Here is a 13,118-nt window from a genome sequence, read left to right as displayed (position 1 = left end):
AGGCAAAAAAGTTAGGGGAAACCATGCCAAGGATGCCAGGTCTAACAAAAATCATCATGAGCAATGTGCTGAACAGATCTACCCAAAGAGAGAGACCGGAGGGGATAATTTCACCAAATGGAAGGGCATGACTTTAGAAGGTGAAATTGTTTGACATGTGGGGACACTAACATCCCCATGAGTGTGAATACATACATTACTCAGCAACATTCAAAACCTACACTATACTCAATCATTTCCTGGTATCTTCAGCAGCATTAAACCTGCTGACTGAGGCCCAAATCAGGATGCTGACCATGCTGCAATTTGGGTTACCCTGCACACCTCTCAGATGCATGTACAGCAACACACTTGGTGGCTGGGAGATGTTCTCCCGTACAAAAATTGAGCCTGTGCACACATGATATTTTGTTGACCTTGACTGATCCTGAGAGCTCCCTTCCTGCAGTACGCTCTGAGCTACACCACTCACAATTACAGTGACTGAGCCTAGCCTATCCCTTTGGAGAGGGGAAGGCAGTTACAATCACAGCTTCCACTTCCCTGGGTGAAAAATGGCATACATTATTTAAGGATCACAGTCTCCCACTGCTGATGGAACAAAAAAGGTAAACCATGATAGATTTGTCTATCAGTTCAAATCCAATTTTCAATCATGTCATGGCACAGGTCTATCGTGGCTGGGCGGCATAGCTATGGCCAAGATGACAGCCTTGCTGAGGTAGTTTTTCCTGGTTCATTTGATGCCTGTACTCCCTCTGAAGGAAGTGCTGAACCATACACAATCTCTTTTCATCAACTTTATCTGGGCTGGGAATCTACCCAAACTTGCAGACAAGCAAATGCTCTGGCTGCTAGAGGTGGATGGCCTGGGCATTCCTCACACCTATAATTACTAATATCTGTCCCAGTTGTACTATGTTTTTGAATGCCACAGATGGTACAGTGGGAAACACTGTTTTCTTATGGACCAGTTAATTTCAGGAATGCATACATCAAAGGTGTAATGGCTCCCTATAGGCATTGCCCATGGGGCCTGTAGTCTTCTATGATCATGTGTGCAACTGTGGCACTGTGGGATGGGGTGGATTTATGAGGGGACTGGTTACGGTGCCCTCTCCTATCACACCTACATTTGGCAACCCTGATTTTACCCCTGGCCTCAAAGAGGAGGTCTTTGATCTTTGGCAAGAGGCAGGCTGGTAGAGAACTGGGAACCTATTTGACCAAGAAGGGCTTACAAAAATTGGGGAAATCAAAACTGAGCAGCTGAACCGGAGGTGGAGTGGTTTCAATATTATCAAATCCATCACTAGATAACCGGATTGGCCATTAAACTAGAAGCCAGCCATTTTTCCTCACACTGGAATGATAGATCTTAGCTAAAGAAAGAGATAAGTATACCCTCTCATAGATTTATACATTTTTCACACATGGAAAGTTGTTGGGGAAGTCGTCTGGCCAGCTGAGATGGGAAAAGCGGCTTGATAGATTGCTGGGGGACAGGAATGAAAGGTCTCTCATTGTGACTCCAAGCACTAGTCTACTTCGCCTCATGTTCAGAGTCACATAAAAACAAATGCAGCAAGTGCACCAGTGAGGGAGATGTTGATCAAGATCACCTCCTAAAACTACTATACACTGTAGCAGTTAAATGAATGGAATACTTCTAAAGGCAGCATGTGCTAGAGAGGATGTGGGCAAACAGGCTCATTTCTATATCTGCTCTGCCACTGCTCAAATCTTACTAAGTAGAAGGTCAATGTGTTGAATGACATAGATGCATTTTTCTGTACAAAATACTGAGGCTCCCAGTGTACATAATCGTTGGTGTTGAGGATAGCCTCTCTTACCCTCTAGCAAGGGCAATTTAATGACAATTATCCTGTGTGTAGCCAAGCAAAGGGTTGTGAGTACAAAGGGGGCCACTTTCACACAAGATCAAAGACAATGGTTTAATTGGTGTTGGGACCTCCTAAATATAGAAAACATTTCTATGACAATCGAGCAACCTTACATGCACTGTTATCTTAGAGTTCTTGATTGGCAATATGGGGGAAACAAGAGAAAAATACTGAAGGTGTAAAGTAAGAATCAAGGGGTGGAAAAGGGATGTGGATTGTTGAGGAATAGACAGAAAAGACGGGTTGCTGGTCTGGTGTGGGGAGGGAGGAGAGAGGAGGAAGGGGTCAGGGCAGTTTAGTTCATGTCATGGCTTGTGTATGGTTTAATATTCCTTTCTTTATCTTCTTATTGACCTGCTAGGCAGGTATGTTGTATCTTTATACAGTATTGGCTTATGTTGGAAATGGTCCCTCTGCAGGGTCGCCCCCAAACGTTTTGCTAAAGTGCATGTGCTCTCTCCCTAAAAGCATGGTAACATTGGCTCATACCTAATTGGCATATTTCATTTACTTGTAGGTTCCTAGTCAAATGCACTACACGTGCCCAGGGCCTGTATATTAAATGCTACTAGTGTGCTTGCAGAAATGATTTTGACACCCACAGAAGCAGCCCCCTTAACAATGTCTCAGGCCTACTTTTGCAAGGTCTATGTATGTAGTTTCACTGCCACTTCGACTTGGCATTTAAAAGTTCTTGCCAAGCCTTAAACTCCCCTTTTCTCTATATGTCACCCTTAAGGTAATCCGTAGGGCAGGGTGCTATGCTGGTAAAAGGCAAGACATATACCTGTGTTTCTTATATGTCCTAGTAGTGGAAAACTCATAAATTTATTTTCTACTACTGTGAGGCCTGCTCCTTTCATAGGCTAACATTAGGGCTACACTCACATACTGTTTGAGTGGTAGATTTCGGTCAGAAAGGGGTAAACAGATCATGTTTAGTACGGCCAGAATGGCAGTAGAAAATCCTGCTTATTGGAGAGGTTGGATTTTATATTACTATTTTGGAAATGCCACTTTTAGAAAGTGAGCATTTCTCTGCACTTAACATTTATCTGTTCCTTACAGCGTGTCTCAAATCCACATCTGGGTTGGACTGGTTGACTGCTGTCTTGTGCATCTCACCCAGACAACCACAAACACAGGATACTCAGTCACACCTGCACTCATCTGCATACTGAATGGGTTTTCTGGGCTATAATGGTGGAACTCCCTACTTGGACCCTGACAGACAGACCAGTACTGAAAGGGGACCTTGTGCACTTCAAAACCACTCTTTGAAGTCTCCCCCACTTCAAAGGCATTTTGGGTATATTAACTGGGTCTCTCGCCTTGAGGACATAACATAACATAACAAGTCTGCATGCTGGAAATCGATGCAAAGCCCTTGCAGCATGGAAGAAACAATGCATCGTCTGTGCCACGTCGCAAAATATGATGCATATCTTCCTTTTTCCACACAGCTCTTCTGCGGTCTCTGCAGTGTGTACTTTTGACACAAACTAGGTACTTTGTGCACACAAGACACAATTGTTGTTTTATGAAGACTTAAGACTCTTCTTAACATTGCAAAAGTGATATTTCAACTTATGCTTATAAAATCTTTATTGCTTTGACCTTAATTTAATCAGATAAATATATTACATTTTTCTAAACCTGTGTGGTGTATTTTTGTGGTGCTTTCACTGTGTTACTGCATGATTTATTGCATAAATACTTTACACATTGCATTCTAAGTTAAGCCTGACTGCTCAGTGCCAAGCTATCAGAGGTTGGGCACAGGATAATTTGGATTGTGTGTGACTTACCCTGACTAAGATTGTGGTCCCTACTTGGACAAGGGTGTATACCTCTGCCAACTAGAGACCCCATTTATAATAGCTTAAAACTAAATAAAACAAAATGTATTCTAAATGTTAGGACATGCATACTTAAGGTTCCATGTCTTGACAGTGAAAACTCCTAAAGACATTTTTCACTGTGGCAAGGCTATCCCCCCACCCCCAGACAAACACCGGGTTACCTCATTAGATTTAATGTGATAACTTTAGTTTTGGGACAGCTAGAGAAATAATTATTGTGCTTAAAATCCTGAATGAAAAAGTAGGATGTTAAATTACTATTTTGGAAATGCCACTTTTAGAAAGTTGGTATTTTTTCTGCCTAAACCAAAATGTGTCTTTCTGCAGGTGTTCAGAGTTACATGACTGTTCACTCTAGAGTAGGATGGCTTGGAGGATGGTGCCCATCCCCTTCAGTCCGAAGGCGATACCCAGTCCCTGACTGACTTCAGAAGATGCATGTTCTGTCACTGGTAAATACCGCTCTCTCGTGGGCCTGTCTGCACTTTGTTTCACTACCCAGGCTGTGCCAGACCCAGGGGAAAGAGACACCGAAACGTGCGTCGGCGCTTATACCTCCCCTTGCAACTATATGGCTTGTATTTAGAAGAATGAGCTTTAGTGCTCATAGCATGTTTTGCAACTGTAAGATGAGCATCAAGCAGAATAAGCCTTTGATCTTTCTGAGCAATAGATAACACTACTGGTGCTATTATAGGATATGTGATAATAATGTGTTGATGTTTTATAAGAGGTTATTGTAATAGCAGAGGTATGATTTGGAATGGATGAAATGTACTTGGATCTTATTGGAAGATTGATTGAATGGGTGTGAGTGCTAGTTATGTGTGATTATGGAGTATGAAAGTAAGGTGTGATTGATTGAACCAGGGGGGTGCTAGTCTCTCTAAATTCTTTTTTACTATGTTTTTCATGATTGTTCTTTATTTCTTAGTTTCATTTTCTGATTGAATAGATATCATGATTGGTATGTATATGTAGAGTTGAATTAATACTTATGTATATAATTATTGAGATGTAACTCAATTTGTAATAAAAGAGTAAGATTTTTGGTAGTATGGGCTTTATGTAGATTATGTATGAGTTTTGGAAAGCCACAGGTATAATAGTGGGTTGGCCATTTTTTGTGTATAGATACAGTCATCTCCCCTGGGAGGGATACCACATATAGTTTGCTTAGGGGCCCTGTTTTTGTAATTTTAGCCCATCTCCATACAAACATGACTGGACTTCACCGAGTCTGACACAGAACCTGTATCCGTCTGCTGAGGAAACCTTCCCGGATTCAAACACCCAACTTTGTCCATACGGGACTCTTTGAGTCAACAATGAACCTTCCCACCAACGTAAAGCTTCGATTGTTGACCCACTCTGACAATCAGCGCCCCAAAGTAACCAGCCAAGGTAAAGTTCCAAGTGAGGCCTACTACTTCAGCACCTCACAGTCGACTGCCCCTCTCCAGATCAAGATTGCAGCCCGACTGCCAATGACCTTATTGACAAGAGCTTCTTCCTTGAAACAGGTCTAAATTAGAAGGCACACGTTTAACCTAATCCCTGTATTTTATATGTGCTCAAGCACGGTCAGTGTTACCGTTTGACTTTGATTACTGTGATTACTGTGATTGGCTCTTTGGGCTTTTTGGTGCTATTTTACTGACAATTTTAAACATTCATATCCCTGATTCTACCTATTGGGTTTTTGTGATGTTGGTGAAATTTAATTTTATTTATTAAAATGTCCTCTATTTTTCTAAATTGTTTGGGATTTTCCTTGTTTGGTGTTTTCACATATTGATATTTGAGTACTGCATGCATACTTTACACATTGTCTCTAAGTTAAACTTACCTGCTTTTGTTTAGTGATCTAGTGAACACTCTGGTTTACGCTGACAATGGTTGTGTTTATACTCGAGTGAGGCTCTCGCCACTCTCAACTAATAACTACATTTCTTACAAATATCCTCTTCCACAGCCTTCTTTTACTGAATTGATTCATGTAAGATATCCAAAATTATTTCTTGTTTAATCCAGGAGGTCAGGAGCACCATGTCAGAAAGAGTCTGAGATCCATTGACCATATATCAAGCTCCATTTTGATTTCCTTCACTCATATTACACAAGACTTCATTGTTAAACTTTACAGAACACCATTAGTAATGTAGGACTCTAAGGAATTGCATCATTTTTTTTGTGGTCCCCCCTATTTTATGGATGTGTTTGATAACGTTTGAGCTCTGTGCACTTTACTACTGCTAAAAAGTCAGAAAGCAATTGTGATTCCCCCTAACACATGGTGTTGCCCTTTGATTTGCTTGTTGATTTAAATTAATTATAAGTCCATTGTAGATAGTGTATAGAATGTACCTAGGCATTGGAAGGTAAATGGTATATGAGGACATCATCCACCTATATAACAAAAAATATATCGAGGGGCATTACTGTGCTCTTGTTAGGCTGCAGTTTTAAGGCACTGCAGTGACACTTGTTAAGAAGATTTTGTATATATTAATTTGCCTCTAAAGTTTACCTTGTTAGCTCAAAGGATACAATGTAGGGTGCCTAATGTATAACACTTATGGTACATTCTATATTTAAAAAATGTGTCCTCATAGTGACTGAAGGCCGAAAAGCTAGTTCAATGTGAAGGTACAGCCGAGCAGCCAAGGAGGTGATTACTGTATTTAATCACATTGCGTCCGGTGAAAATGCTTAGCAACGCTCTTCAAATTCAGTTTTTTACTTACATTTCAAAATCTGATTCAATGGTGAAATCACATTTTGAAAACTTACTTGCAAAAGGGCCTTCATAAAAAAAATAAAAAAAGTTTTGGCTACCTGAGCTAGAAAAGGCTTAAAACCAGTTCTGACAATCATCACAACTAGTGATGGAACATTTTTTATTTGCTGGAAAAGTGAATGTTTCTGATTTAGATGACAATGGCCTCCCTCGGAGCCCCAAAAAGGCAATGAAGTGTTTACTATTTACCAGTTAGACCAGGTTACTTATCTAGAATTGGATAGATACAGTTGGCAGTACAAAGGATAATATTAACACTGCCTCTTTTGACTTGAGGATACTAGGGAGGAATTATCCTGTTCATTCACATCAACCTCCGAGGCAGGCAGTAGTTGTAATGCCAAGAGGCAGCCAGCTTGGGTCCTGGAAGGGAGCATGGGTGCTAATCTAAGTAAGAGTGTCCAAAGAGCTGAGAAAGGCATGCCTGGTGGTAGAGGAGCTCTGCAATATCCGGGCAGGACAATTTGACAGTAAGGAGAGAAAGAAGTGCTGCAAAAGGAGATTGGGCACTGCAGGAAAATATTTATGATTGGCTATCACATTTCCTCATATCACTGGCTCGTCCACAGGATAATCTTGCAACTTGAGCCCAACTCCTGGGAAAACTCCCTATAGAGAAGACTCCTGGCTCTTGACCCCTGACTCAAGGACTCAAGTACTACTGAATCCTGCTGGCTGCAAGGAACTGGAGCTGCATTCCAGGAGGCAAATGTTTGCCTTTTATTTGTCTGCTTCAGGAGCACAAAAAGCAGGAGTCCTGATTGAATGAGGATACAGCTGAGCACAGAGAGCTGGACCCTACAGGAGGTCTAGCAGGAGAAAGACTTGGAGTCTGGAAACTGCCCTGTGGAGCTGGGTCTTGCATGGCTATTCAGAAGAAACGTTCCTAACAGTTGGAGAAAAAGGGACATTTTTCTATTTGCAGAGGACTGAGTCAGGGTGCTAAGGCTTGCTGAGGAGGACTATATATTAGGCAGGCAACAAAACCAGGTTCATCTTTCATCTGAGATTATTATAGCACTGAAAGCAGGTTTAATGGAACCTTGTAATCTTGAAACGCTGCCTGGCAATAGCTTCCACCCTTGCCCCACTTGAGGATTTCAACAAGGACTGGGGTGAGGCTGAAAAGCTATATTACTGATGAACCACTCTCAGTAGCCTCCCAATGCAGCGTTGTTCTTGCTCTGAACTTTTTGCACCCAAACCAACCATCAGTGTGAAATTGATGATGACACATCTGACTTCCAGGTACCCTCACCAGACATGGCTTTGGACCGTGCCCTACTCAAAGTTTTGACCTTGCGCTACTGAAAGTTTTTTCTTCTAGTTCAGAGTTAGAAGGTAACAATGTTTTCAATACTACTTTACCTTTTCTACCATCATCTTATCTATGGTTTCCTTCAATGAAGTTTTATGATCTTGCAGTCCTTTTTTTCATTGAAATGTTTCTACCAGTCTAAATGTGTGTAAGAATATTATTGCATATATTCTGTACTTCAAAATTGTTAGTACTGCTTGAAGTTACATGCACATCTCTGGGGACTGCCAGTTGTATAGCTAGACAGTATTGATTCTCTCAGAACTGTACTTTTGACATAACTAGATTGTGGTTGTTAAATCAGTTGGTGTCACTCTCTCCTAAGTATCACAATTTCTGAATGTTAAAGGAACCTTGACTCTTCTCTGGAAGGCTAAGGGAACAATGACTTGTCTACAGAAGCTGGCCTGCAAAATAAAGAGGGCTAACAGGTCACATTCAACTCACTTTCTCTGATGAATCACAGACGAAAATGAATGATGTGATGCCTATAATAAGCCAAACAAACACAAAACAGTTAAAGAAAGAAATAACATAAAGTATCACACCATATTTAGAGAAAAGTAGAATATTTAAAAAGCAGATAATATGATACATATTGGAGAATGTATTCACAAGGTAGGATAAAAAGGAAAATGTCCCATTGAAGAAAAAATGTAAAAATGCAATGCAAGACAATTCTTATGAAAATAAAAGCAAGTGAAAGGCTGTTAATTATAAAAGTACACCTCAGTGAATTAGACTGACAGCTGAGATACATTGTATGTGTTTCAGGTGCACTTTTTCTTGCGCACACATGTGCGATCTTGATTAGAGCGGTACACGTAGCCCTTATTGCAGACGCACCAGGGTTCACATCTTCGTGGTGTGCTGGAGGTCTCTTCTGGCTTCTCACAGGTTGCATGAGGATTACGTGGACATGGTTCGTAATGCATGAGGTCTGGGCACTTAACCTGGCACTGGTCATAGCGCACACACTCCTTCTTTTCACTGGTTTTAAAAATGTAACCCTCGTTGCATTCACAGCCAATTTTGCAAATTTCTATGCAGCCAGGGATGTTTATTTGGCTCAGTTCATCACAGGTTGCTCGGCAGGTCCTCTGGCACTCAATTGAGCTGTTGGCTGGGCAGACGACATCTGTTGAGAGACAAAAATTGCAGTTTAAGTATGATTTGTAGCATAAATGCGACAGCTCTTTTTTTCCGTACACCCCCAATGCATTTCCTTTCTCTATCACATTATCATCCTCTCATCTGTTTTTTGGTCAGTGTTTACCAGAAAGCTTCTTTATAAACCTGTTTCCCTCTATATCTTTCATTAATTGACACTTAGGTCTTTAGTTACACTATATCATTCTCATGGTGTTGTAGTTGGACTCTTGTTCTAGTCAAGACTACTGGTTTAAGGATGACAGTACTTATGTTTGTAGGCAACTATGGCAATCCTACAACAAATCGCAACTGTCGTCCCAACCCTCCCGGCTCAAAAGCAGCACCTCACCAAAAACCCAAAACAGTCAAAGGTGATTTGTGTCAGCCTTTACACATGGACTCAAGAGTGCGACATCTCAGGAAGTGTTGTGGTTAAACCGAGATTACCCTTTTCTCGCATTAACATGTCTCAATCAAACACAGGTAATGAAGATGATGCAGTAAGGTTTCAATAGTTTTTATTTTAACAGAACTGCAATCTATGATAAGTTGCATAGGCTGCAATGATTAGGATAATGAACAGTGCAAGAAACAGAATAGTAAAGATAAGAGTCAGTAGTACAAAGACCCCCACCATCTCGCAATGACATGAAATTACATGAAGTGTAATATATGTCCTAATACCCTAATGAAGAGAACCTAACCTCTAACCTAAAAGAGAGCTATGCATGTTAAATCTAATCTGCCAATGCCATGTCCATGAGAAGAGCCCCCCAACCCTCGTTAACTTGGAATGAGATCGCTAGTTCAGACTATGTAGGGACACGAAGACATGCAGCATCGCAGCATCAATAGCAGTGATGACATCTGGTCTCAATCCCTTTGACTATCTGTCTAAGTGAGGTGCCTTTATACAGATTTGCCCGGGCCCCTGACGTAGGTCTGTTCTCAAACAATAGATACCAAGACATGTCTGGGACAGTAATTTATGTAAACAATTCCCTCAAAAGCATGAAGAGGGAATGTACCTAATGTGAACACATACGGTTTATTTATCTTTGTCGCTCGATATTGACACGTTAGCGCGGTGGCACTGATAACATGAAAGTAAAACATAGGCCTTAACTAAAACAAGGCAGCCATCTTAAAAGATATAATTAAATGTGCTAAAACAGAGCAAGCTAAGTAGGGTGAAAGTCACTAGATGCAAGCCAAAGGCTGAGCCAACTCCTGTTTCTCATTAAAACAAACTAGGATTCACTACAATAGCACATGCGCAGACTTTTTTTTCTTTGAAGATTTAAATTGATAGCTGCAGATTGATTGACGTCAAACAGTAAACAAGTTAATTGTCATCTTTTGACAACAGCGCCCATGAGCGAAAACAAAAACAAAAGTGAGTGGAAACTGAGAAAAGATGACTTAACAAAAAAAAATAAAGTTAGCTTCAAAAAAATAAAACCTTGCAATATTGTTTGTTCTGCAGGGCATGTTTTTGCCAGTCACAAGCCTTCTGTTTGCGGGACACTGGAAGTTAGAACAAAATAGTACCTCAATCACATTGGGAGCAGCAGATGGGCACTAACTAAGTTGAAATTAATTAGTGCTTGATCCCTGCTCCACATCGAGGAACGGAAATGATCCCAGACATACCTTGAAGAGTGCCACGCAAACCAACAAATGGTGAGCAACACTTTACTGAACACAACAGTGTCTCACACGTCTCACATATGAGATGCATATGCAAGCACATGCACTTGCAGGGTCGACCCTAAAAGCCAGCAAGATGCAGCTGCATAGAAGCATAGAAAGACAATTTGGCAATGGCAAACACAGTGGGCAGAGAGACTCAATTGAAGCATCATGAACTTTAAGGGGGCTTAACTTATCCTCAAATCATGACCACAAGTTAATAAAAGATTACAAAAAAAGTAAAATGGCTAAAAGATGTTTACAGTGATATATGCAGGTAGGTCAAAAATCAAACATTGTGAGGGCAGCATGGAATACATTTCATCAGAGGTTAGTATCTCCACCAGAAACATGTCTCTGTCGATTATGCCTTTATATATAATTCTCTTACTGTTCTTCCCCTTTCTCTCCCCTCGCTCCTTCATGTTGGTGAATCTTTTGTTTTTTTGTAAGATGCCTCGTCAGGTGACACTGGAGACATACCCTGTTAGCGTCTCAATAAATTTAGGACTTAACTCATCCCAGTGTTGATATTCCTTTACTGGTGACGAGGGAAGGATGCTGCCCAAAGGGCAGAGCGTGTGTTCCCCTTTGAAGTTATGAACTCTCACCTCCAAACCTGCTCAGATCTGTACTATAAGACTGACTATTGCGCAGTGGCAATAGAAGACTGCCTCATGTGCTGAGTGTGGACTCTACGGCCTGATTCACAAAAGTAAACTTGGACCAAAACTCTTAGTTTAGACCAAAAGTCTAGGTTTAGACCTAAAGTCTAACTTTTCTTTTAGTAAATGTACACTTTTGGCCTAAGTTTGGGCTTTTGTTCTAAACTTAGACTTTTGGTTTAAGATTACCTTTGTGAATCGGGCCCCATAGGTCTCGTGTTGTGCCTCTATTGCAGCAAATTTGGTATTGTACATTTATCTAAGGCTCCTATGCAACTTATTACCCAATTTTCCCACAGTGCCTAGTTTGAGTGCAAACAGCAGCGCTATTACAAAGCCTATGCCACTGAGTCATTAAACTAAAGAAGGCATAGCTCTTGGCCCTACACTCCTCAGTTTGAGTAGTGCTTCTGGCTTTAACTTTAACACAGTCCTGGGCCAGGTTCCCCATCCAACTTCCCCTCAGAGTAAGTGTCACTCTGGGCTCGAACTGGTTTCTGCTGTCTTTGAAACTATATTGTGGCGAAATGTTCTAGCACTGCCTTGGGGTGGAATTTTGAGTGGTGCCCTTTCAAGAACTCTCACTGAGGTAGTACCTCCTATGGCCACCTAAGTGTTTTGTACTGCTGTGAGGTGGTTGGAGGACTCTTGTTTCCCCAGTCGAATGGCGGAAGTAACTCCTATGACTCTTGAGTAGTATTTGCTGGTGTGAAGACCTTTTTCCTCAGGAGGTCTATGACACTTCCGGGTCCCAGCTACAGGATTCCAACAGCCGTCTTTGTGATATCTGCTGCATGAGGACTCTTCTGTGCATTCAAGATTCTGACTGCAGCATTTCACTGTGTTGTATTCTTTTCTGGAAGTATTCTGCAATAATTTAAAACACAGTAATTTTTCCTGGTGTTCTCCTTGGATCAGAAGAAGGGGAGCCGATGGTGCTGACCACCATCTCGGCAGCCATGTGGGGCTGATGTGTCTTTTCTCTTCATGAAAAGCCCTCCTCCTCCTATGGGGATCGCCACTCTTCAAGTTGACATGCCTCCTGGGGCTGCTGCAGGAGCACCACCACAGACATAGGACTGTGCTTATTTAGCTGTCTGCCACTCCCTCAGTTTCACAGCACAGGAGACTCCCTTCCTCATGCTTTAGCTGAAGTATTTTAAATGTCAGAATTAACCATCTCGGGACAGTTGTCTTTTCACAAAAAGTAGAGGAATGTCTCTCCTTAAATTAAAAAAAGTATGGGCATGATGTGCTCCTCAAGTCCCCCCACTTTAGCCACTGACTATAGCTCACTGTAAACTAATTTTTACATATTCTCTTTCATCTTCCACACAACCAGGAAACTGAATAAGACTGAGTACTTTATGCACTTATTTCTATTTATATAGCACTTTATGTCCTTGACAACATTACTCCTAGTACATGTTTAAGCTTACAATTGTATTGTATATGTACAGAGGTATTCAGTACATAAATATACTTGTGTTGCTAATTGTGCTAAATTGCTTTAGATTCCTTATACTATTACTCTACTCTTGTCACCTGCTCCTTTTTAATGGCTGCTACCAGCATGAACCAGCCTTCACCTTTTCTAAATGATATTAACAAGCCTGAGCTCCCATGGGAACGATGGGTAAGGATTTGTGAATCTTACCTAATAGCAATAAGGGAAAATGTTAACTTCTGTATGCAAACAACATATACTGCTAAATAGTTTGGGCA

General features: G+C 41.1%; 1 protein-coding gene across 1 annotated transcript in view; it reads right to left on the bottom strand.

Annotated features, from left to right (window-relative positions):
• Positions 1 to 8,436: 8,436 nt before the first annotated feature.
• LOC138246427 (serine protease inhibitor swm-1-like) overlaps positions 8,437 to 13,118 on the bottom strand; it is a 52,960-nt gene continuing 48,278 nt past the window's right edge. The window contains exon 4 of the mRNA XM_069201036.1: positions 8,437 to 9,022. Within this exon, the coding sequence (XP_069057137.1) occupies positions 8,655 to 9,022 (368 nt within the window). The 3' untranslated portion in view covers positions 8,437 to 8,654. The remainder of the gene's footprint in view (positions 9,023 to 13,118) is intronic.

This window comes from Pleurodeles waltl, chromosome 7 (genome assembly GCF_031143425.1).
Source record: "Pleurodeles waltl isolate 20211129_DDA chromosome 7, aPleWal1.hap1.20221129, whole genome shotgun sequence".
NCBI classification, from domain to species: Eukaryota; Metazoa; Chordata; class Amphibia; order Caudata; family Salamandridae; genus Pleurodeles; species Pleurodeles waltl.
The sequence above is the reverse complement of the archived record's forward strand: the minus strand, read 5'-3'. Positions and strand labels throughout refer to the sequence as shown.